This window comes from Haemorhous mexicanus, chromosome 3 (genome assembly GCF_027477595.1).
Source record: "Haemorhous mexicanus isolate bHaeMex1 chromosome 3, bHaeMex1.pri, whole genome shotgun sequence".
Taxonomy (NCBI): Eukaryota; Metazoa; Chordata; class Aves; order Passeriformes; family Fringillidae; genus Haemorhous; species Haemorhous mexicanus.
In genome coordinates this window covers 92,032,136-92,053,770 of record NC_082343.1, presented here as the reverse complement: position 1 = coordinate 92,053,770, position 21,635 = coordinate 92,032,136, and the positions used below count along the sequence as shown (strand labels likewise).

General features: G+C 39.0%; 2 protein-coding genes across 6 annotated transcripts in view; both read left to right on the top strand.

Moving 5' to 3' along the window:
* Positions 1-41: 41 nt before the first annotated feature.
* Positions 42-6,500, top strand: PTP4A1 (protein tyrosine phosphatase 4A1). The gene is made up of 5 exons (XM_059842670.1): positions 42-283; positions 1,673-1,765; positions 2,145-2,275; positions 3,915-3,989; positions 5,076-6,500. Exons 1-5 carry the CDS (start codon positions 179-181, stop codon positions 5,191-5,193), a joined length of 522 nt encoding a protein of 173 aa, XP_059698653.1. The 5' UTR covers positions 42-178; the 3' UTR covers positions 5,194-6,500.
* Positions 6,501-13,889: 7,389 nt separating this feature from the next.
* The window catches only part of PHF3 (PHD finger protein 3), a 50,516-nt gene continuing 42,770 nt past the window's right edge, over positions 13,890-21,635 (top strand). For 2 of the 5 annotated variants that reach the window (XM_059842667.1, XM_059842666.1), the window contains exon 1: positions 13,891-14,058. The gene's annotated coding sequence lies outside the window, so the exon portion shown is untranslated. Of the gene's footprint in view, positions 14,059-14,589; positions 14,738-21,635 lie in introns of those variants that run through there. The other 3 variants (XM_059842663.1, XM_059842664.1, XM_059842661.1) reach the window with 3 other exon arrangements.

Sequence of the window (21,635 nt, the reverse complement as noted above, 5' to 3'; positions counted from 1 at the left end):
TTGCTGCTTCTTGTTAGGAGGTTCATTTCATTTCCCATTGCTCCCAACGTCATACTTCCAAGCACTGAGAATTTCACGTGGAGTATAGTGAAGTAGACTTCAGTTTCTCTACATCACTTCTGTATTAGAATTTTTTTTAATCCTTTCATAATCTTGTTGCATGTTTAAATAAATCAATATGGCCCGAATGAACCGCCCAGCTCCTGTGGAAATCACCTACAAGAACATGAGATTCCTGATCACACATAATCCAACCAATGCAACCTTAAACAAATTTATAGAGGTAAGAATGGTACAGAATTCTTACTGATGTATTTTTTTAATCCCTGAACAGCATGCTATATTTATATATATTTACTAGCTAATAACTGCTCTAACAGTCATGTGAGGAGATACTGAGACTGTATATTGATTTTTCTTTTCAAATACTGGTGCTGTGCTTTGAAGATTTGTAGACAAATCTGCAGATACCTGCAAATCTGCAGACAAATCACATATACTTTGGCCTTCACAAATATAATTCTGAGACTGAAGTAATAATTATACTGTCTAGTATGTGGTACATTAAATACATTGTTTAGGTCTGAAAACAGGAATTATCTAGCAGAGTTATGTGCAGAACAATACAAACATATCTTAATGGTAGGAGCTCACATTCAGATTGGGCTGAAGTGGTGTAACATTTCCTTGCACTTCCTGCATAGCGATACATAGTGTGGGTCAGAACAGTAGGAACTAGTAACAGGATTGCAATAGCCTTCACTGCCTAGCTTCCTTCACTATTAGGATAGGGGATCATGGTTTTAGTGTAGCTGAAGAGGATCCTCTGTGTCATAGCATCTACATGAGTGAAATTTGTGGCAGTAAGCTTAGTCTGCACTCAGAGCTGCTGAAGCTACTTCAGGTGCTTTGGTGCATGCTACTGACTAAAGCCAGTGGCTTGGCATATATTGCTAGTACTGAATTTATCAACTAAATCACGTATTTAGCATGTTGGACCTATAAGGTGTGTGGTTGATATAAAGTGTGTGTGTATGCTAATAAGTTCCTTGCAGAGCTATTTCATGGGAAGGTCCAAGTTTGCTAAGTCCCTCCTTAGCAAGATTTTAGGTGTACTAGACCTCAGTTCTGTATTTGGTGCAGCATTATTTACAGGCAACAGAGTGAGATAACATTTGCTTGCCTTTATATTCTCATTTTTTGTCCTGTGCTTGTAACTCTTAAGAGTAAGTGGTCTAACAAACCTGTTGTTTTAAGCAGAGAGAGAGGGGGGGAAGATTTGAACTTTACTCAGAATGATTTTAGTGAAGTATGTAGCTTTGCAAACCAGGAAGCTTCATGTTCCTTTAAGATGAATGATCATTTGGAGATGGACTACTTGATTAATCAATATTTATCAGGATCTGATTTTTAAAGAAGAAAGTCTGATCCTACGTGACTAAACTTAGTCTGCACGTAGGACTTTGTTTAGGCTTTTCGGCAAAGTATCTGGCATTAGCACAAAAGTTTTTAGTCATTTCAGCTTTCTGTGTCTTTGCAGGATGGCAAGCATTTGCATGAGTTTTGCTTGTGAGAATTTTGGAATGAGTTACTAAGTTAGCTTATCGAGAAAATGTAATGGTTAAGTGAAGCTGGTTTACTCTTACAGCATTTTTTTTTTTCCACTCCTTAGGAACTTAAGAAGTACGGTGTTACCACAGTGGTAAGAGTGTGTGAAGCTACTTATGACACTGCTCCGGTGGAAAAAGAAGGCATTCAGGTTTTGGTAAGTAGTGTAGAAGCAGAGTTCGAAACCAATGCATTTTGCTGTTCACTCTATCCCCTTCCCCCAAAAAAAGATTATTTGACACCACTTTATTAACTTTGAGTGTATTCCGTCAACTGATGGAGGAAAAAGATGTGGAGATACTGCTTCTTGTCAGGAAGAAAAAGTTCAGTTTTGAGCTAAATCATGTGATCAGTGAAAACTGATTGAGAGGAAACTATTTGCAATATTGCTATAGTTAGCCTATTAGAAAATATTAGGTTTGAGTACTTTCCTTAGCTGTCAGCTTTGTCCATTGTGTCCCCTCCTTTTTTTTTTTTGCCTGTGCATACAGCTTGCAAGAATTCTGTCTTTATGTGTTTGTCACCCTGTGTTCCAGGACTGGCCCTTTGATGACGGTGCTCCACCATCCAACCAGATTGTTGATGATTGGCTAAACCTCCTTAAAGTTAAATTTCGTGAAGAACCTGGTTGTTGCATTGCTGTACACTGTGTTGCTGGTCTTGGAAGGTGGGTGAAGTTTTAAAGATTTGTTGAATTGTCATCCCTTGCCAGACTTGTTAAGATCTAGTGCAAAAGTTTACCTGAGGCAAATGTAAAATACTCACATATCTAGTATTGGAATGACCTCACACTTAAAAGTAGTTAAGATGGCAGGAAACTGTTGTATGTATTTATTAAAGAACTTTATGTCAAGAGATGATGCTTCGGTCAGAGCTCTCATAAAGTCTACAGAATTAAATTAACAAATATATTCTTGTACCGAATATGTTGATGAGTGCCCCATTGAGACTTTTTGTCTGCTTTTCCCTAATGGATTTGGGATTTTGTGATTTGTCTGCTTTCTCTCCATCTCCATTTCAGCAGTATTGCCAGTCTCCTTGAAACAAGGGCATTGTAACCATTAACCACAAACAAGTGGGTGGTTCTGGCACATCATGACCAGCTTTCGTCTACATCCTATCTGGGGGATGCAAAGTGTTTTCTAAAGTCCCAAAGATCTCAAGATCTCTTGTCTCATTTCTAAGTGACAAGAAAATTTTTAGGGATATTGCTAAATATTCTCCTCTTATTCCTGTTCCCTTCTCTCTGCTGCCACTATCTTGAATAGAGTTCTAACTGTTGTGAGAATGTAATGGTTTTCTGCAGTTCTAAACTACCAGGGAGCTAGATCTGTTCAAAAAGGAGTTGTTATATTCTAGTCATGGATTTCAGCAGGTCCAGTAAAAAATGGAGGTTTTAGTCTTGTTGTCCCTAAACCTGGCTTATCCACTGCCTTACGGGTTCACAAGCAACAAAGTTCACTGTAGTGAACTTGTAGATGAATGTTAGTAGCAGATGAATGTTACCAAAACAAGTCTTCCTCTGCTGCTTAGAATGATACCAGTTGGTTTTTCCTCAAAATGGGGTGGTTAATTAGTTGAAGACAGTCCTAGCTTTCTATCATGTAAGTTTCCTTTTAAGTCCCTGAACATAAAAAACCACTTAAAGTTACTACTATATGCACTAGCCTGTTGCTAGTGTGTGGCATGAGGTTTTGTCTTGTGGTTTTCTGGTGGGGTTTTTTTGAGTCATAAATTGCTAACGTATTTGAGTTTGATTTAAGTCAAGCTTTTGTAACTGAAAATTGATTCTGTCAGAGGAGGAACACCATGGCAAACAAGGAAATCCTCAGGGGAGTGTAGTAGCCTGTATGGATTGCATCTGTTCCCAAAACTTGTGACACTAGTGTAGGATTCGTCACTTCTTACTGAACTTGATCTCTCTTCTGACTTGTTTTGGTATCCTGATTGTTTCTAATGATGATTCATTTTGGAGAATAAAAACCTATATGCAACTCTTCCTTAGAATCAATTGATTTGAAACAAATGGTTAAAGATTACTTGCATTTCTGTTGTCCTGTCATGTACTAAAGTCAGGTGAATGAAGCTAAGGTTGACCAGAGTTAATTTAAACCCCTATTTAATGAGAATGGCTAACTCAAAATCAGGCAATATTATGTCTCAGTGAATATTATGTCTCAGGAATGCCTTTTGCCTTTTCTGCTTTCCCAGTGAAGAAACATCATAATGCAAAAAACAAAGTAAATTGTTTTTCTGAGTATGTTTTGACAAAAGCTAAACTGAATTTTTTTTTTTTTTTTAACCAGAGCTCCAGTCTTAGTTGCTCTTGCACTGATAGAATGTGGAATGAAGTATGAAGATGCAGTGCAGTTCATAAGACAGTAAGTGTGACACTAACATGTAGCTCTTCCCAAGATTCAGTATGTTGATACATCCTTGGCCCTGAAGGAAAGTGTGAATTTTCTTTGATGCTTTTTTTTTTTTTTTTTTTTTGGTAATGCATTTAATTTAGTACATCTGAAATTGTAGCGCATACAGACGGTGCTGTAGGATTTGGATCTGCAGAATGAATATTTTTCTGCTGAGACCGAATCCATACATAATTACTTGAGGAGGTTTAAAAAAAAACCAGAACAACCATTAACAAACCCCCTAACCTTCAGTTAGATTTGCAGAGTTTTCTTATTTATTTTACATATGAAAGGCAGAATATCTTTGTCTTTTCTGGTGGTCTACTGAAGGCAACTATTTACTTGGATTTTTTAATCAATATATATAAGTCAGAGGAGAGCAGTTTTAGTCTCAATATTTTAATTTCTCAGGTTTCAGCTATATTTAAAAGAAGCTGCATCCATTATAAACAATAACAAAACACTTCTTGCATAATTGCCAGGCCTTCGAATAATTAAATTCAGCTTGTACTGGTTCTATATGAAATGAGGAATAGGTAGCCAGGTACATAACTCCAGTCAGCCAACATGTACCTTTTTTTCACATACATACAGTTTGAGAAAATAAAGGAAGCTCAATTTCTGTTCAGCATCTTTATTATGGGGACTTTAAATGTTTATGTACTTTCTTACTATTGTCATATTCTTCATAATTGTTTAAAGAGAATGCATAACTTCAGCTCTCAAGAAGATCATCTTGTATCTACTCTATAGCTTCCTTTTGAAGTTTCTTCTAAAGATATTAATGTAAAATCTCTGGCTTTAGCTTATCATAGGCTGAACACTGTCTAAAATGCTATGTACTCCTTTGAGCATGTGGTCCAGTGAGGTGTTTGTGAAAGGAAGCTACCACCCTCTTTCCTGGCACTTAACTTCCAATTATCCCTTCTTTGGTTACAGCCTTGACTTAAAGGTGGCTTTTTTAAGTGACCTAAAAATATTTTTCTCTGGTTGGTGATATTATTTCACTGGGCAGCAGATTAATGTTCTGTTTCAAATCTGTTTTTTTTCATCTAGGAAGCGGCGTGGAGCTTTCAACAGCAAGCAACTTCTGTACTTGGAGAAATACCGCCCCAAGATGCGTCTGCGCTTTAAAGACTCCAACGGTCACCGAAATAATTGTTGTATTCAGTAAAGCTCAACAGCCTATAGTACTTCTTTGGAAATAAAGGGTGGAAACTAGAATTAAGCAGACTGCATGCCAAAGACATCAGTCTGGTATTTTTTAGTAGTAAAGGAAGCTTCCTTAGGAGTATTTATTAGGCTGAAGGCTCAGTAGAAATGCAACTTGTATGTTTAGATAAATATCTGTCTATTTGGAGACCCAGTAAATGTTTTTGCTGTACCCTGTTTCTAAGCTGTCTCCTTGTTCATTAATTATCAAATCAAATATCCTTTAATCATGCCATTGAGTCTTACTGACCTAGTTTCAACTACTAAAAATTGGGGTACTAAAATAAATCAATCTATAGAGAGATTAGGTGCCAAAATACCCAGCATATCAGCTTCATGTTTTTCCTTAAAATGGGCATAGTTCTGATGATGTGAGAGCTACCAGCTTATCTGGACCTTACTATCTTTTTTTCTACAGTCATTTCAATATTGAAGAATATGGCCTCTAAAGTAGTCTTGCCTGCTCACGGTATGTTTTGTCTCCCACAATCGCACTAGAATTATCAAGATTTGCACAGTTTGTCTTTTTAATACTATGAATTACAGCAACTTTTTACCCCTGCATCTGTACTTTTCTGTTACCTGAACCTCTCCATATTACAAGTCATTACTCTGGTTATTCATGTAGAAGATCTTTTAAATTGTACAGAAGCACACAAGTCTTTAATGTCTCCAGACAAAAGCCTTACAGTAAAATTAATGTTGGCACTTCATGTGCAACTTAACAGAGGGCCTGAAAAGGTTGGGAGGGGCTATTTAATATTTCTAGTAAAATGTTGCCTTTGTCTTGTGCAGGAAGTATAGAATATGCCCTTTACTTTAGTAAATATTTTTTTAAAACGTAGAAATGCTTTGTTATTGTAGCTAAAAATTCTTAATCAGAAAATTTCTGAAAAATCTTGTAGTTTTCTTTTACTGTACCTATTGAGAGTTGTTTACCAACTATTGCTTTGTTGAAAGTGTGATCTTTTTATTTTCTTTTCATTTTTCCTCCTTGAGTTTCTGCTATGACTTGGGCAGACCTCTGTAATATTTTGTATGCCTTTCAAGCTGCGTAACTTAATATTTGGATACTTGATAATTTGTTTTATTATGTAATTGATAAAATGGTGATGTGTATTAATGTTAGTTCAACCATATATTTATACTGTCTTGGGAATGTGTGGTTATAGTTCTGTGGGAGAAATACTTTTGCCAGTGTTCACCAGCTTGTAAAATCTAGTGCGAGAGCTTAAAACATCTAAATAAAGACTGAAATGCACTTAAAAAGTTTGCTGAAATGCTCATCACTTTCACTTATTTTTGTGTACTGTGTCAGCGATCTTGAGGTGCCTAAATTCAGAATCTAGTCAGGCATCTGTTTTCTTCTTTTTTTTTTTAATCTGGCCCTGAATGTCCCCTTTGCTGTAATTTTTGCTGTTTGTTTTACTCATAAATAAATGTGGACAAAAATTAATGGTAGAAAGTACAGTATTTTTTCGTGTAGCTTACTTGTGACTTGCTGTCCCCAGTACTAAAACAGCTTACTTACTTAGTGTTCTTGAAGCTGTTTTTGCAGTAAAACAGAAGAGGATATGCATCAGAGAAAAGCTTAGAGAACACTTAAATCAGTACCATTAGAATTCAGGTAAAAGTAGTGTGTTAGAGTGCTTCATTGTCAAGACTGAAGCTATGTACAAACAAGATGTTCCAAAAAACGTTTGAGGTATGTGAGTTTTCAGAGTGGTGACTAAACTTCCTGATGAGAACTAGAAGGTGCTCTTAGTAGCCAGCTGAGGTGATCAGTGCTCATATCTGCTTAGAGTTAAAATTTGGTTAATACATCTCTTCCTTTCTAAACAGTGATGTGGGATCATAGTATCAGTCAATGAGATTCCTGAAGGATTGCTTTATAAAGAGCACTGTATGATTTAAAAATCCCTAAAATAATATATTATAGCACAATCTTTAAAGCTATAAAATAAACTTTGGATCATCTTTCCTGTGGAAGCTGAACATGGTTTAAGAGGTATTTTGTTTAATGGAATACAGCTTCATTTGACTGAAGAAATGTTGCGGAATGACATCCAAAGTCATCAGTGTTTCTGTTGTCAAGATGGGCTAGATTATAGGAACAATGGCAAAGACAAAATCTTCATATATTCTGTAACTCATCGTTATGCTGGGCTGATTAATGTAAATACTGGATTAACAGTATTAATACAGATTAATATCCAGTTCAAGTTAAGAATTCTGATTTGGTTGCCTGTGAAAATAGGAGAAGTCTGTAAACTACAAGTAAAATGTCTGGAAATTTTACTTAAAATTATTAATGCAATTTCTGTCATTTTACCATCTTTACAGAATTCATCATGGGTAAGGAGGGTTGTGTTTCAGTTAAGAGCTCTAACACGTTAGTGATGGAAGCTTGGTTCATTGAACTCTGAACTTGAGACTGGGCTTGACTTCAGCTGATTTCAGTAAAGAAGAGGGAAAATTTGCGTGAGCGCATGTCTGTTGAAAGTCAACTTCTGATCTCTCCCTGTTTAGACATGACTTAGGAACAGAAGATCTTTTCCTCTTTTGTAACAATTCTGGTAGTTTTCAACAGTACTTAGGTTATGAATATAGGATAGCAGATGGAGCTACATAAAACAAGTTGAATGAAATTGCATGTAAAGGATGTATTTACAAATTTGTAAATATGTGTTTACGTATTTACAGATTCAAGTGAATAAATGCTTAAGCAAAATTACTGTATCTTAAGGCTAAAGCCTGTCATGGAAAACAGGCTTAAATGTAACATTTGATTTTGGATGCTTTCAATGTGTAACTGCTTTGCCCCTTCAAGGGGTATGTTGTAGTACATTCCTGTCATCTGCTAGACTGGTTTCTGCCATGGACTTGATGGCTTATGTAATGTGGCATGTAAATGGTGGCAGTGTTTGCATCATTCCTTAGTATGTAGCAGAAATGGTCATGGGAAGTGGGCTGAGAGTTTGCAATTAATGCAGCAGAAAACTGATGAATTCCCTGTATTGTTCTGTCATATGGTCCCTTAAAAATTCAGAGGAAAGGTAGTAAATTTGTTACTGATTATCCAAAATTAGGTATAAAATTGAATGTGATTTTTTTGAATCTGATTCTTATAAGTGCTGAGCAGTCAGTTTCAACTTAAATCTGTAAACACTGTACTTAAATATGTATGAAATTATGTAGAACTCAGTTTCTGAACAAGTCCTAAGCCACTTCAGACTGTATGCAAAAGTAAATAATACTTCTAATCTCCCTGTCTTCAGTTCTCAGTGTATAAAAATCCATTCCAGTCCTTGAATTAGTGGGGCAGTTCTGGAGATTAGCAGTAATTTCTGAAGTAATCAGACCCATCTGCTTTATTGCAGAAGAAACAATGGAAAAATGTGTAATTGGTATTGAGGCTGAATCTAAGGTTAGACTTAAGGTCTTTGGCAGTAAGCAAAGTAGTAAGGCTCTGCTCATTTTATCCTTACAAATGAGATGGGGGAAGAAATCTTCTGAGCAGGTCAGACTAGGGGTTCATAGATGACCTTACCTTAATTGTTTTTAGGCTTCTGAGTGCTTGACTGCAGCATTAATAATACTATTTTTTTCCTTTTTTTTTTTTAATATGTGCAACATGTTTAAATAATTACTGAGAGATAGTACTCAAAACAGTATCATAGATTTGCTGGGATTTTGCTGTGTCATTAATAAGCAAGTATTTTCTGTCAGTATTGGGAAAGTTATCAAACCAGAGTTCGTGTTGTTCCAAGAAGATTACTATTATCTTTTGTATGTATTTGTGTAATCCCGCTGTAAAAAAAAAAAAAAAAATCAGTTATACTTCACAAGTTGAATTCAGGTCATAAAATCAGGTTGAAATTTGGTAGGGTTTATTAATAGCTAGGAGGGACTTCACTGAAGAAATACAGATTTCTTAGTGAAAGGAATTTTGCTCTTAGGCATATGTCTCAGATCTCCTATGCTAAGAGATACTTAACATAGACTAGATGAAGAGCTCTCTAAAGATGAGAGCATATTCTGTAAAGGGAACATGGGATGGCAAATTCAGTATTGGTATCTACAGGTAAATTAAATAAATTTCACCTAACTTCTTGAAGTGCAATAGTTCAAAGTGTCAGGTAAAGTATTTCCACATACTCTGCTCTTAATGTGTAATAGCCATTGACAATTATAACCTGATTTTATATTATTGATACGGGTTTATACTACATGTAACCACAGTAAGTGGCATTATTTTTATCTTGATGGTCACCTGCATGACTGCTGTTAATTTTGATACATACTGTCCTAATGCATTGATAATTATCTCAATAACAACACAAGTTCCCTATCGGTTGAAAGCGTCTTTGTGAGGTAATAGTGTTTAAATAGTGATCTGACAAGAAACGATAGGGACAGTGCCAGAAGATCAAGTTGCCTGCTTCAGTTTCTGATTCAAATGAGAACTCTTAGAAGTGTAGCTGAAGAAAATCAGATACCAGTGTTTAGATACATAGGAATGCTCAAGACAGAAATACTCACATACTAGAAGGCATTTGGTCTCAATACTATATGCAACCCGTGTCTGTAAAAAAACCTAGATATATAGAACAGGTATTTTCTAGTCAGCTGGAGTCTTAGTATCTCTGCTAAAATAACAGCAGTAGCTGATTCTTATCCTTTTTATAAATTTGCACATGCTTTATCATCAAGTTCCACTGATGCTTGTTCTGAAGAGGACAGAACTTGAATTATATTTGGACTTTACAGGAGCAAGAGTTGCAGGTGATGAACTCTTCTTCCCCATTCATAGGAGCATAGTTATGATACGATCTGAACAGGACAGTGCTGCTCAGCATTGTTATGCACATCCACAGTGCTAGTAGGAAGCTACACACATCTTGGTTTGCCTTCTTCAATTCTCCAGTAAATCTGTGTGTCTTAACGTAGGGCATGCAAACCCTGAACTTGCCTTTAAAATTTCAATTCAACTCTGACAACTTTCAGTTCGTCATAATAAAAGCACATAAATACAAGAGTGCCATAGCAAATGTGCAAAACCATGGAGTTCCCTCATACTGCAAGTACACTCATCCCTTTACAAGGTTCTCAACAGTAAGACGTCCCCTGTCTGTCCCAGGGGTGAGCTACCCTACTCTTCTCTCCCTGATTTTGTACAGCGGGATTCTTACTTCTCCTTGCCTTCTAACTGGGAGTTCCTTGTAGGATGCTATAGAGGATGGGTACCTGGAAGGAGCTACATAGCCTGATGCTCTCAGATGCTACCTCAGGCCATCCTACATGGAGTGTTTCTTTATCCAAAAGACAGAATATTCAGAATCTTCCCAGATGCAATTTCCCTGTTTTTCACATTTTTTCACTGTGACCTCCAAGACGCTCTGTCTCTTCCTCTCTACATTCATCTGCCAGGTAACTGACAAGAGGAATTTTGCCTCCCCAATCTCATGACGAGGGTGAAGAAGCACAATACACTCTATGCTTCAAGCCTCTAATAATCTTGGTGACCCTCTACCAAGGTTCCTTCCAGTTTGTCAATATTTTCATGTACTGGGGAACCAGACAGAGGCTACCATATCATTGCCTTCATAGAAGACAAAAATTGAGGTAAATAGTACTGGAGTGAAATCTCAGGTATTCAGAGAATTCGTAACCAGCAGTAGTTCCATAAACAACCACCCAAATTAGTTTGGGACGTAAGTCTCAAAGGTATATTTTGTGCTGGCTATCAACGTTTGTTTTCCTCTAGCACTAAAAAACTTCATTCAAGCATTTTTTTTTTCCTGTTTTATACCAATTTCTGCATATAACTGCAACTCTGTCTGATTTTCTGGGATAAAATGTCTTTTTTTTAGTCTTAAATCTATGTATTGCATTGGATAATTCTTAATAGCTTGTAGCTTCTACAGCTTTTACCTCCCTACAAAAATCTACCCTTAGTCATAAAATCAATGGCTAAACATCCTTTGTCTTCAGAACCTTGCCTTTGTCCACCCAGCTGTATGGGTAATTTTAAAAGCCTCAGTCCCTTTCACCTGTGGAACTGAATGTTTTTCTGCTGCTTTCTAGAGTAGGACACGTAACTTCTGTTTGATCCAACAACTGGCAGCTGCTTATGAGTATTTTTGTGGGGAAAGAGAATGATCATGTCATGAATTTGGTGAAAAGTGGATAACGGGGCACATGTTACTGTTCCTATACTAACCAAAGCAAGGAGGAGGCAGGAAATTAAGGGGGAAATAGTGTCAAATCAGATATTCTCAACCAAAATATGTGGGTTTCCTTTTTGCGATTAGAAAATTTTAGATTATTGGTTGTTACTGTTCTGCGTTTGAAAAGTAAATTCTTATAACACAAGAAATAGAAAATATCTGAGGAACTAACAGTTTTAAATTTTTCTAAAGGTATAATTCACAATAACTTAAAATTGACTTCCAAAGAGCTAACTGTGGAGCTTCCTGAATAGTGGTATTGGCAAATCCCAGGTATTGAGAGTAAAGTGTCTGCTGTTCATCCTGGAAAAAATCATGGCAGTGAGCTATGAAAAGCAGTTATCTAATTATTGAAGGGTGCCAATGTAGTATTTGACTCTTTCAGAAAACAGTAATCAGAAAAAAAAAAAAGAGCTTGTTCAATATTGTAAATTCAGCAGATAAACATAACTGGTGCTGTAGTACCTATCAGTTTATTTCAGAAGTTTAATTCTGCTTTGTATAACATTTTAAATTATGCAATTACAAAACAAATGCAGTACTTGGGTTTTAAAATCATTTAAATCAAGTATCTTGCAGACAAAAGAAAGATGTTCCTGTGAGACATTGTTTGAATATTTAATGGCCTACTGCTGTAACATATCTCAGTTTTTTGACAGTAGCAAATACTGCCCTACAGCAGGGCACCACCATACCCAATACATTCTTTATCCAGATAAGCACATGGAGCAGTCTAACTCCTTTCCACATTTTGACAACCACAGCATAAGTAATAGTCAAAAGCAAGCCATGTTTAAGACCAGTGTGATCATAATCTGACTGCATAGAGCATATTTTCAAAAAATTCCATTTAGACCAAAAGACATGGAAAGACTATAAGCAATATAATTCACAAATCTCTTGGGAAGAGTTGTGGCTAAATAGAGACTTGGAACTATAAGCAAAGAAACCACCTTCTGCTTTTTCTTGTGTTCAGGGCACTAGGAGACTTAAAATAAATAGGTTGCTTTTCAAGGGAGACAACTTGGAAGATGTGGACTACTACCAAGTAGCTCATGTATAAAGGGATTATGTGATAAAAATATTGCTAGGGAAGATAGCAGATGGGACAGTTGTAATTGTGTACACCTGCTGTGTCACTGTACACAAAGGCCTCTGTAATAACTACAAAATTTGCTATTGGGGTGCTCTTTTTTTTATACTGAACTGCAACACAGGCGCTTCAGATGGTCAAGTTCATTACATAAATGGAGTGGCACAGTATGGCCATGGCAAAAGAAAAGTGCACATACTCTGTTAAACTGAGATGGGTCACTGGAGTTATGTGACTTTTGACAATGTAAAGAAAAAACTGAATAGAGCAATGAACAATGATCAGATTACCAGCAATGCTTTGCCTGCTGCTTGTGTCAAAAGAAATGAAATCAAAAGGGCTGAATGCTGGAAAATTTGTGCAATGCAAATTCAGTTTAACTGAATTTTGCTTCAGAAAGTAATTTCATTTCTTTGTATAATATCAACAGTATTTTAGAGGGTTAGCACCTTGTTGAAAGTTCCATGCCTAAAAAGCCTTTGAAGAAATTAGTGCAACCAACTCAGTAGCTCAGTTCGGCACCATCATAAGAATTCAGTTTTTTTTTTTAAAGACGCTTGCTTTGGAAAGGAGAGAGACCTTCTCAAAGAGGGAAAATACAGGAAGAAAACTGGAGAAAACCAACTTGTGGTAATGTGCATAACTAGTTATGGAAGGGCAGGGAGAAAAAAAAATGCTGCATAGGTTAAAAACTGCTTCACATCAAAACTGTTCTGTTGGAAATACCTTGTGTATTGCCTGTAAATATTGCTGTGTTACCATGCCTTCAGTTTAATGCTTCCTTTCTTAGTGTGATGGCAGCAAGAGAAGCATTCAATGTATTTCAGCCTTCATGGCACCACAGAAAGCCCTAAAGAATACAATCTCAGAGACTCAAAACAGAACCAAAAGGAAACTAAAGGAAACACAATCAATATTTTTGTCCTTACATCATGTTTGTATTTCATTACAAAATACTAGGAATATGTAAAGGCAGCATTAATATAATAATTTGGAATAACCTTAATATATAAGGTAATTCCAAATTCGATTTTTAAAAATATTAAAAATCAAGTTTCTCTTTTGGAGGTGCTGAATGAAACTTGGTATATACTAGAACCAGCCTGCACGGCACTTCATGCCAGCCATCACAACTGAAAGCAGAGTAACGAACGCTGCATTCAGCTAATGCTGTAACACAAATTAGGAAAGACAATCCTGCTTTTTGGTAACATTACTCCAGGTTCTGATTTCCCGACGAACGCATACCGCGACAGCCCCCTTAGGTGTCGATTCGTGCGAATGTGCGCCACAGGTCCTGCAACGCGCGTACACAAACTGCTACCAGGAAAAGAGAGGCGAAAACGCGCCTGCACCAACAGGCTGCATGAGACGTGTCTGCCCAGGACCGACCGACTGCGGAGACTTTGCTGTCTAATATGTAGGAACCGAAGAGCCTGGCACATCGGGAGCTGCAGGAATCTGCCCGGGGCCGGGAGGGGGAACAGGACAGATTAACAAGCAGGTTGTATAATGCGGGCTGCACCGAGGAGTGGGGGGGGTGGCAGCTGCTCTCCGAAGACAAAAGGCCACATCATTACACACTAGTCACACCATGTGTGTCCTCAGCCAGGGTCTAACGGGAAAACCGGCGGAGCCAGCCGGCCGCCCTCCATCCGCCCTCCCTGGTCCAGGCAGGCCCGTCAGGCGCAGTCGGGCCCGCGGCTGCCACCGGGCGCCTTGGCTATTGCGGCCCCCGACTCCAGCGAGGGTACGCGGACACCTCCGGCTCGGCCGCGAGCGCTGGTTCCGCTGAGGGGACCTCTCCGGAGCCTGTCCAGACCGGGCCCACCGGCGCAGCTGACGCCCGGCCCGGGGTCCCGCGGCTCTGCCCCACCCCCGACCACTGCCGCCCGGCGCCTGCGCAGCGCGCGAGCCCCCGCCCGCCCCATCCCTTCCTTCCAACAGCGCCGTCACGTGAGCAGCCGGGCCCGGCGCGCCGGACGCCGCGGGGGCGCGCACCGGCGGGGCAGCGGGCACGCGGCCACCACCGGGCCGGGCCGGGCCGAGCCGGGCGCGACCACCTGGGCGGGGGCAGCCCGCGCGCGCCCCCGCGGAGCTGCGCGCGCCGCCCTCCCTTCCTTTGGCGCGGCCGCCGCGTCCCTTCCCCCGCGGCCGCGGGGCAGCGCTGGGCGGCGGAGCGGGTGAGTTATTGCGGGCTGCGGCAGCGACGGGGTAGGCAGGGAGGGCAGGACCGGGGGTGGAGGACCCCGCTGCGCTGCGCGGCCTCCCCCAGCCTTCTCCGTGCCGGGCAGGGCATGGCCGGGCCTGCGGCGGCAGAGCCGCGGCCTATGTTCGCCAGGCCCAGCCGGGTGGCGAGGGGCGGCCCGGCGGGACGCGGCTGCTTCCACCGCGGGGCCGCGGCACGGGCTGTGCGCGGGGGCGGCGCTGCCGCTGGCTCCTGTGCGCAGGCGACCTGCTGTCCGGCCGCCGGTCCCGGGGGCGCTCCCCGGGGGTGTTCCCCGGCCGCCTCCCTCTGCCCGGGTGCGGCCCCGCGGCCGCGGCACGGTTGTTGCGGAGGTTGCCACCCGCGGGCCCCGGGCCGGCCGGGCCCGGCCACCTGACATGGCGCTCTGGCCCCGGCCTCGCTGCCTGCGGCGGCTGCTCCCGCCCCATGTCCGTGCCGGACCCTGCCGCAGGCTCCTTGCCCGGAGTCGTGTTGCTGCTGAGACTTCTCTCACACCGCCTTCCCTGCCCTGCACTTGCTACGTTTCGATCCTTCTACGTTTGTCTCTTCTCACCCTTTGAGACGCCGATGCCTTGTTGTCCTATACCAACGAGAGAAACAATCACCAATTTAGACCCTGCTTTTCTTGCTCCTGATCTGACCTGTTCCGGGCGCCTTCTCCCGTCTTTTAAACTTAGCATCACGAACAATTTCTGTGTTCAACTCCTGTGTATAGTACCCACTGTAGGAAGTGCGGGAGAAAATGTGGTCATCAGCTGTGCTGTGGGATTCAGTGGCCTGGTGGTACTTCCAGATCCTAATCTGGGATGAGGTGCTGTTTCTGGGACAGTGCGTTTATTGCTTGCTACTGGGATGCACGTAATAACTCTCAGGCTTTAGAAGAGGCATTGTTCATGTAATTGCGAGTGTTCACTCTGTGTGGTGTGCACAAGGGAGACCTGTTAGAGCCGTGCGGGGAACGCTTGGATGAAGAGCGCTCTGCGGTATAGTTTAAATTAGTAAAAATTGCCTATGGAGTGAAGTGTAAAAACCAGTAAGGAAAGACAGGAATGGGGGTGACAGGAGCTATACCATGCAAATTGTAGTTGTGGTGTCTTTTATGTAGTTGTTAATTCATTATGCAATTTTTATGCATTTGCTTTTATCAAAGTGAATATTAGCATCACTAAACAGTGGAAGTATTTTAGGATTAAGTGTAAGGATGGCAAACATATGGCATCTCTTTAGCACCACTAATTCATTGTTTGTTTTGCTTAATAAATTACTCTGTTGTGGTTTGGGACACAATGTAAGGGAGCCTTGAAAAGGTTTTTTTATATTTCTTGGAGTAGTTCCACTTCTGCTTACATTTAGTTCATGTCCTGCAATGAAAGTCTTCTTTTTTCTGTAACAAGCAGCTTCTACTTTTAATTTCTATAGTTGGCTTTAAAGATTCTGCCTATAAATATGGAGTTCTGAACACCTATATTTTTTCAACTATCGTTTCCTGTTACTCAGTCATGCAGTTTTTATGTGCCTTTTACATTTGCAAACTGAAAGGGCACCTAACTACAAACCATGTTGGCTAGATTTAATTCAACACAGTTAGCTGAGATAGTTAAACACAGTGGTAAGGTGCTTTATGGAAAACAGAAACTCTAAAAATTCTAACCTACTGTCTTTCTGCAACCTCTGTCTTAAAAAAAGGCTTACCTCTACCACTAGTGTTGTGCTTAGAATTGAGCTGATGAATTTCTTTAGTTGTTATTTTAATTTTTTCTATTAATTTTTCATAGTCAACCTAAATATTATTAAATACAAGCTTTAACAGGAGAGCCATATTATATTAGAAGCTTTTTTTATGGTAAGGGCATATTTTTGAAAGGTAATGCTATGAAGTAGCAATGATAGGGTTCACTGAATTGGGGTGTGAGAGTTCATTTTATAGAAGCAGAAAGTGAAAAATACAGACAGCTTGTCACATTCTCCTGAGTGGTGCCAATATAGCTATGTGAAGAATGGCATATTTCTGTGAAAAACTTCACAAGGCTTATCCTTAAGCTTTTAACTATTGCTAATAAAAATCCCAACGAACAAACCCTAATTCTAATAGGTGTTTCCAAATGGATCTTTGTGAGAGAGACACTGACAAATGCCAAAGGTATTACAAATGAAAATATTCTCTCTGGTGACTGACAAATAATCAATGTAACCTGCTACACAATTTAGCATTTTTTACTATGTTCCAGCTGAAAATTCTTGAAACAAGTGTTGAGAAACCTGTGGGTGGAAGAGTTCAAGAGAATAGCAGTAGTGGTGGAAATACAATCTCTCCTCATCTTTTTATTTTCAGTGAAATGTCTTTTGGTAGTGAACTTACAAGTTCCCAAAGTACATACAGCAATGGAGAGACTCATAAAATTATGTATGGTCTTTGATTATGCCTAATTTTTGTGGTATTCAGGAGTATTCATTGGTGCAAAAGTCCAACAAAGGAAAACAGAGTACTTAATGTTTCACAATGTAAAAAGTTTGCATTTTACATTTACATACTCCACTCCACATTTCACACTGTGAAGGTGTTTTTTGACATAACACAAGTTTTAGTGCAGCAGTGTGTGCCTCTTCGAGCTATAAAGTGAGGGTGAGAGAGGGATTTTTTTTAACATAACTGCTAAGATGATTTTCAATGGTACTATTTGATATTTTATGATTAAGAAAAGGTTTCTGTATTCTTTCTGCATTTCTTTGTCTTCTAATTAAATGATTTTTTTGAAATTTACTTTCTGTTCACTGAGGTACACAGTGATGTACAGTTATGGCTGGGGAATGAGTTATGAACAGGGAAGGTTTAACAAAGCAAGTATATTGAGCTATCTGCTCTCTTAAATACCATGATAGCAAGTAGTAAGATATCTGCTCTGTCATTGAGGAGAGCAGCACATAACTTTAGATTCTAGATAGATTTTGGGAGGTGATTATTATTATTACGATTATGATTATTATTGTCTGTTGAGATTTTAGTAGCAAGAGGTTTTAGATGGTGTCTGAAGACTTCAGAGTGAGGTAAACGCAGAGATAGTATAGTAGAGCTTCTCAACAAGTAACAAAATGCTCAGATTTACATTTCTTGTTTTTTAGTCTTTTGCAGGGTTTTGTTTTGAGGTCACTAAAAGCTAGATCTTAAATTTTAAATGAGGGATTAAATTAATAAATAATAAGTAGGGGATTTACATAAGGGAACAGGTGGTGTATGGATACCGAATGGGTTGATGTTTCAGTGTATAAATTGATCAGCGAAGTGTACCTGGCCCTCCTTAACAGCAGTATTGATGATTCAAGTAAACCTATATGTGTACATGTTCCTGTTAGGCAGGTTTTTGCCAGTGTCCTTGTTTTTGGGAGATAAGCAAATGAGGAAGGTCAAATTTGATGATGCTTAAAGATTAAAGTTCAGTAAACCATATTCTATACAAGTATTACATCTGCCTTTTTTTTGGACAAAGGATGCTGAAATCTTCTTTTAACCCTTCTAAACATGTTTTTGTGGCTAGATGGCTGTTCATATGCTCATAGATCACATTGCTTGTTGTGTCAAAAATATTTTGTTAATTTAATTTTTGAAGACTGCCCCAGATGATGGGATTTGAGCCAAAATGAACCAGAGCAGAAAGCACATTGGTGTGAGAGTTGTAAACTCACCAGAAAGTTGTCAACTTGACATCTTCTTACTGGCGCTGCCTCTGATGCACTGTCTGATATTGATTTTTCTCTTTGATCCCATGATGTGTTTGGACTGTGAACACTATTGGGTAAAATCTCTGGCTGCAGAAGACGTGGGTCTCTGTTCTGGCTTTTGACGCTGTAATATCCATGAACATAATGCATGCAGCTTCTGGTGCTTAAAGCATGGCAGCATGGATATATGGCAACTTAGGGTTAATTTTCAATTAGATACTTGGGAGCTTAAACTTTAAAGTTTGTGTAGGAGGAAGGAGGAGGATGGTAGTAAAGCATGCATCAGGGCTCTGAAGTAACTGTTTGGTGGGTGGGTTTTAAGTGTCAAGGTATCAGTGAGCCCATGGAGTGGTCTGACATCACAGCTCCAGTGAGCAAAGGTAGACATTTCATACCTTGAGTGTCCCTTTTTGGTTCTGTAGTTGTCACACAGCATGAGCAAGGGTTTGTTTTGTTTTGTTTTTTTTTTTTTAAGCTGCTTGCGTTATTACCTAATTGCTTGGCAATTAAGATGCAATTCCCCTCTTTTGATGAAAAGTTTTTACAGATTCGTCTGTAACTGTGCTGAGTCAGATTTTCCCATTTGTTTTGTCATCTAAGCTGATAGTCATCCAAATAGCTTGTTCCTTTCGTTTAGTCTCCTTCCAGAGTTTACTACTTGAAGAAATACATATAATATGGATCTTTTTAATAGAGTCTGTTAGAGTTGTTATGACGAGTGCTTGTTGGTGTTTTGGTGTGCATAAGCACAAGGTCCAGAGACCAAGTCCTGTATTTTGAATGTTGCAATGTCTCCTACATAGTCCAGTTAATAACTGCATGTACAAAAGCTTTTAAAAGCACTAGACAGATTCAGTGAATTGGAAGTGACAGACACTATTCAGAAAGGTACTTCGGTGAAATGGAAGGAATTGTAGTATTGCTATGCTATCTTCAGCAGTTTCAGGCTCACTTATTCAGGCAGGTCAATAAAGTAGATAGGCTATTCAACATCTAGGATTCTGAATATTCTAAATAAGCAGTGTGAGGTTGGGTTTTTTTCTTTCATTAGGTTCACTCAGGTTTTTGCCTATCCTTGTTCCCAATTCAGGCAGTTCTTTTTTGGTAACATTTCTCTGTAGAAATTTTTTTTTTTTTGAAGTCCAACTTCTGAGGACTTTCATAAACCATATTTATTTTTAAATTGACAATTATTAAACATACAGAAGCTTCTATTTTATATTACTAATTTTAAAATATGAAAGTCAAGTTTAAAAGGTAAACTGATGTATTAAATTCACCCCCTGGCCAGAGAGGGAAGGAAAGAGAGTAATTACATTGAAGCCTAACATTAGCTTTGTAAAATAAATGATGTGAAAATACTGTAAAAAATGAACAAAATGAATGTACAGGAAAATAAAGAAAAAAATAAAATAGCAAGACAAATGTATCTAACATGTATCCAAATATGTAGTTTAATTTTTAAACTTTAACATGCTGCTGTTTAAGGGAGACTTAGTTTAAAATGCAGTCAAGAGTATGTTTGGCCTGTCCATCAGCTGACAAACACAAGGAATGCTTAGTGGTAAATACAAATTGTGGTCACCCCTGCCTGAGGTGGATTTTAGATAAGATGATAGAAGCATGCAGATGCAGTTGGAGATCTCCACTAAATTATTTTTCTCTGTTGGGATTAAGAAAATAATATAACAGGAACTGAAGTAATTCTTTGCCTCTTTCATAGACAAACTAAGCAGTGAAAAAGCTTAAAGATGTACAACATCTTTTGTCCAGTTTCTAGTCTTCCTTCCCTTCTAAGTTTAGTTTGGAAGGATATGCTTTTTTGATGACTCAGTTTCTTTTCTAAGCAAGCGATCATTCTGACTATTTAACTTTTAATTTTAAAAAGTCACATAGAACTGTTAAAGTTGTAATGAAAATATGGTAGTGTTGGAGAAGATAAAAATCTGCTGTGGCAGATTCTGCAGTGTGTTTATTTCATACCAGGTTTGTTGGGATTTGAAGCAATAGTATGGCATACCTGACTTAATAAACTAATTCTGCAGTGGAAAAAATTATTTCTTTTAAACTGAAAGACTCTGACTGTAGAAGGAAACAATGTTGAGAGCATGAAGAAATTTCATGGTAAACATAATGTGGGGGAAATTCTAGAAGTTATACTTGACTGTAGTGCTTTCTAACAGGGTTGTTTATAGTATTGGATCAGTTAATGACAGATATTGGTTGGTGAGTTACTTTGTAATTGTTGCAATGTTACTTCTGTAGTTGTTGCTTCCGTTTTTTCAGTGGAGAGACTGATAGAAGCAAATAATTTTTGAAGGTGTAAGAGAAATGTATTTAGTGAACTGAGGAGAGTGATCTCTATACTTCAAGCTTTTCTTGATGGTGAATTCTTTTAGCCAGACTCCTCCTGTATGTTGCTGTGCTGTAACAGTTTCAGTGGGTGGGAGAACTTTAACTGAGCCAGGCTGGGACTTGCTCCTTTGCCTCATTTACGAACACTCGTCACTGGTTCTGGGTGCATAATACTTTTCATATTCTGTTGCTTGTGATTAGCTACCCAGCGGGAAGGCCCTTGTGAATTGCCGTGGGATGGGAGCCCGCTGCTATATGCGCATCTGCTGGGAGCCTTGCCGAGGCACCGGCCACTAGGGTTCAAGGGGAGGACACAGCTGTGTTCCAGTGGAGCAAGGCATTCTTCCTTTGAGGGGTTAGGATTATCTTTGGAAATAAGAGAGCATGAAAATCTTAACTGTGATTTTACCTGTACCTCTGGCTATTTTTCCTGATGTTCAAAGTGTTTCAAATGCAAAATAAACTGTTCAAAATTCATACAAGGAAGGCATTGTGCAGTGGAAGATTTTTTTTTCTTGAAGCAACTGTTTCTAACAGCAGCTAAAGAAGTTTATCTTTCATCCTCAGTCCCACAGATTTTACACTTCTTATGATAGGTAATCTAGTAATGTTAGAAATAAGTTTTTAAAATACCTTGGTAGTGTACCAATTATGAAAATAATCAGAGAGTGGTTTTTTGAACTAGGTAAAGCAAAATTTTGATTTTATGTATTTTGCTGGCATAAACTTTGTATGTTAAAAATGGTAGAACAAGTTCTTTAAGATTAGATTTTGTCGTAGTA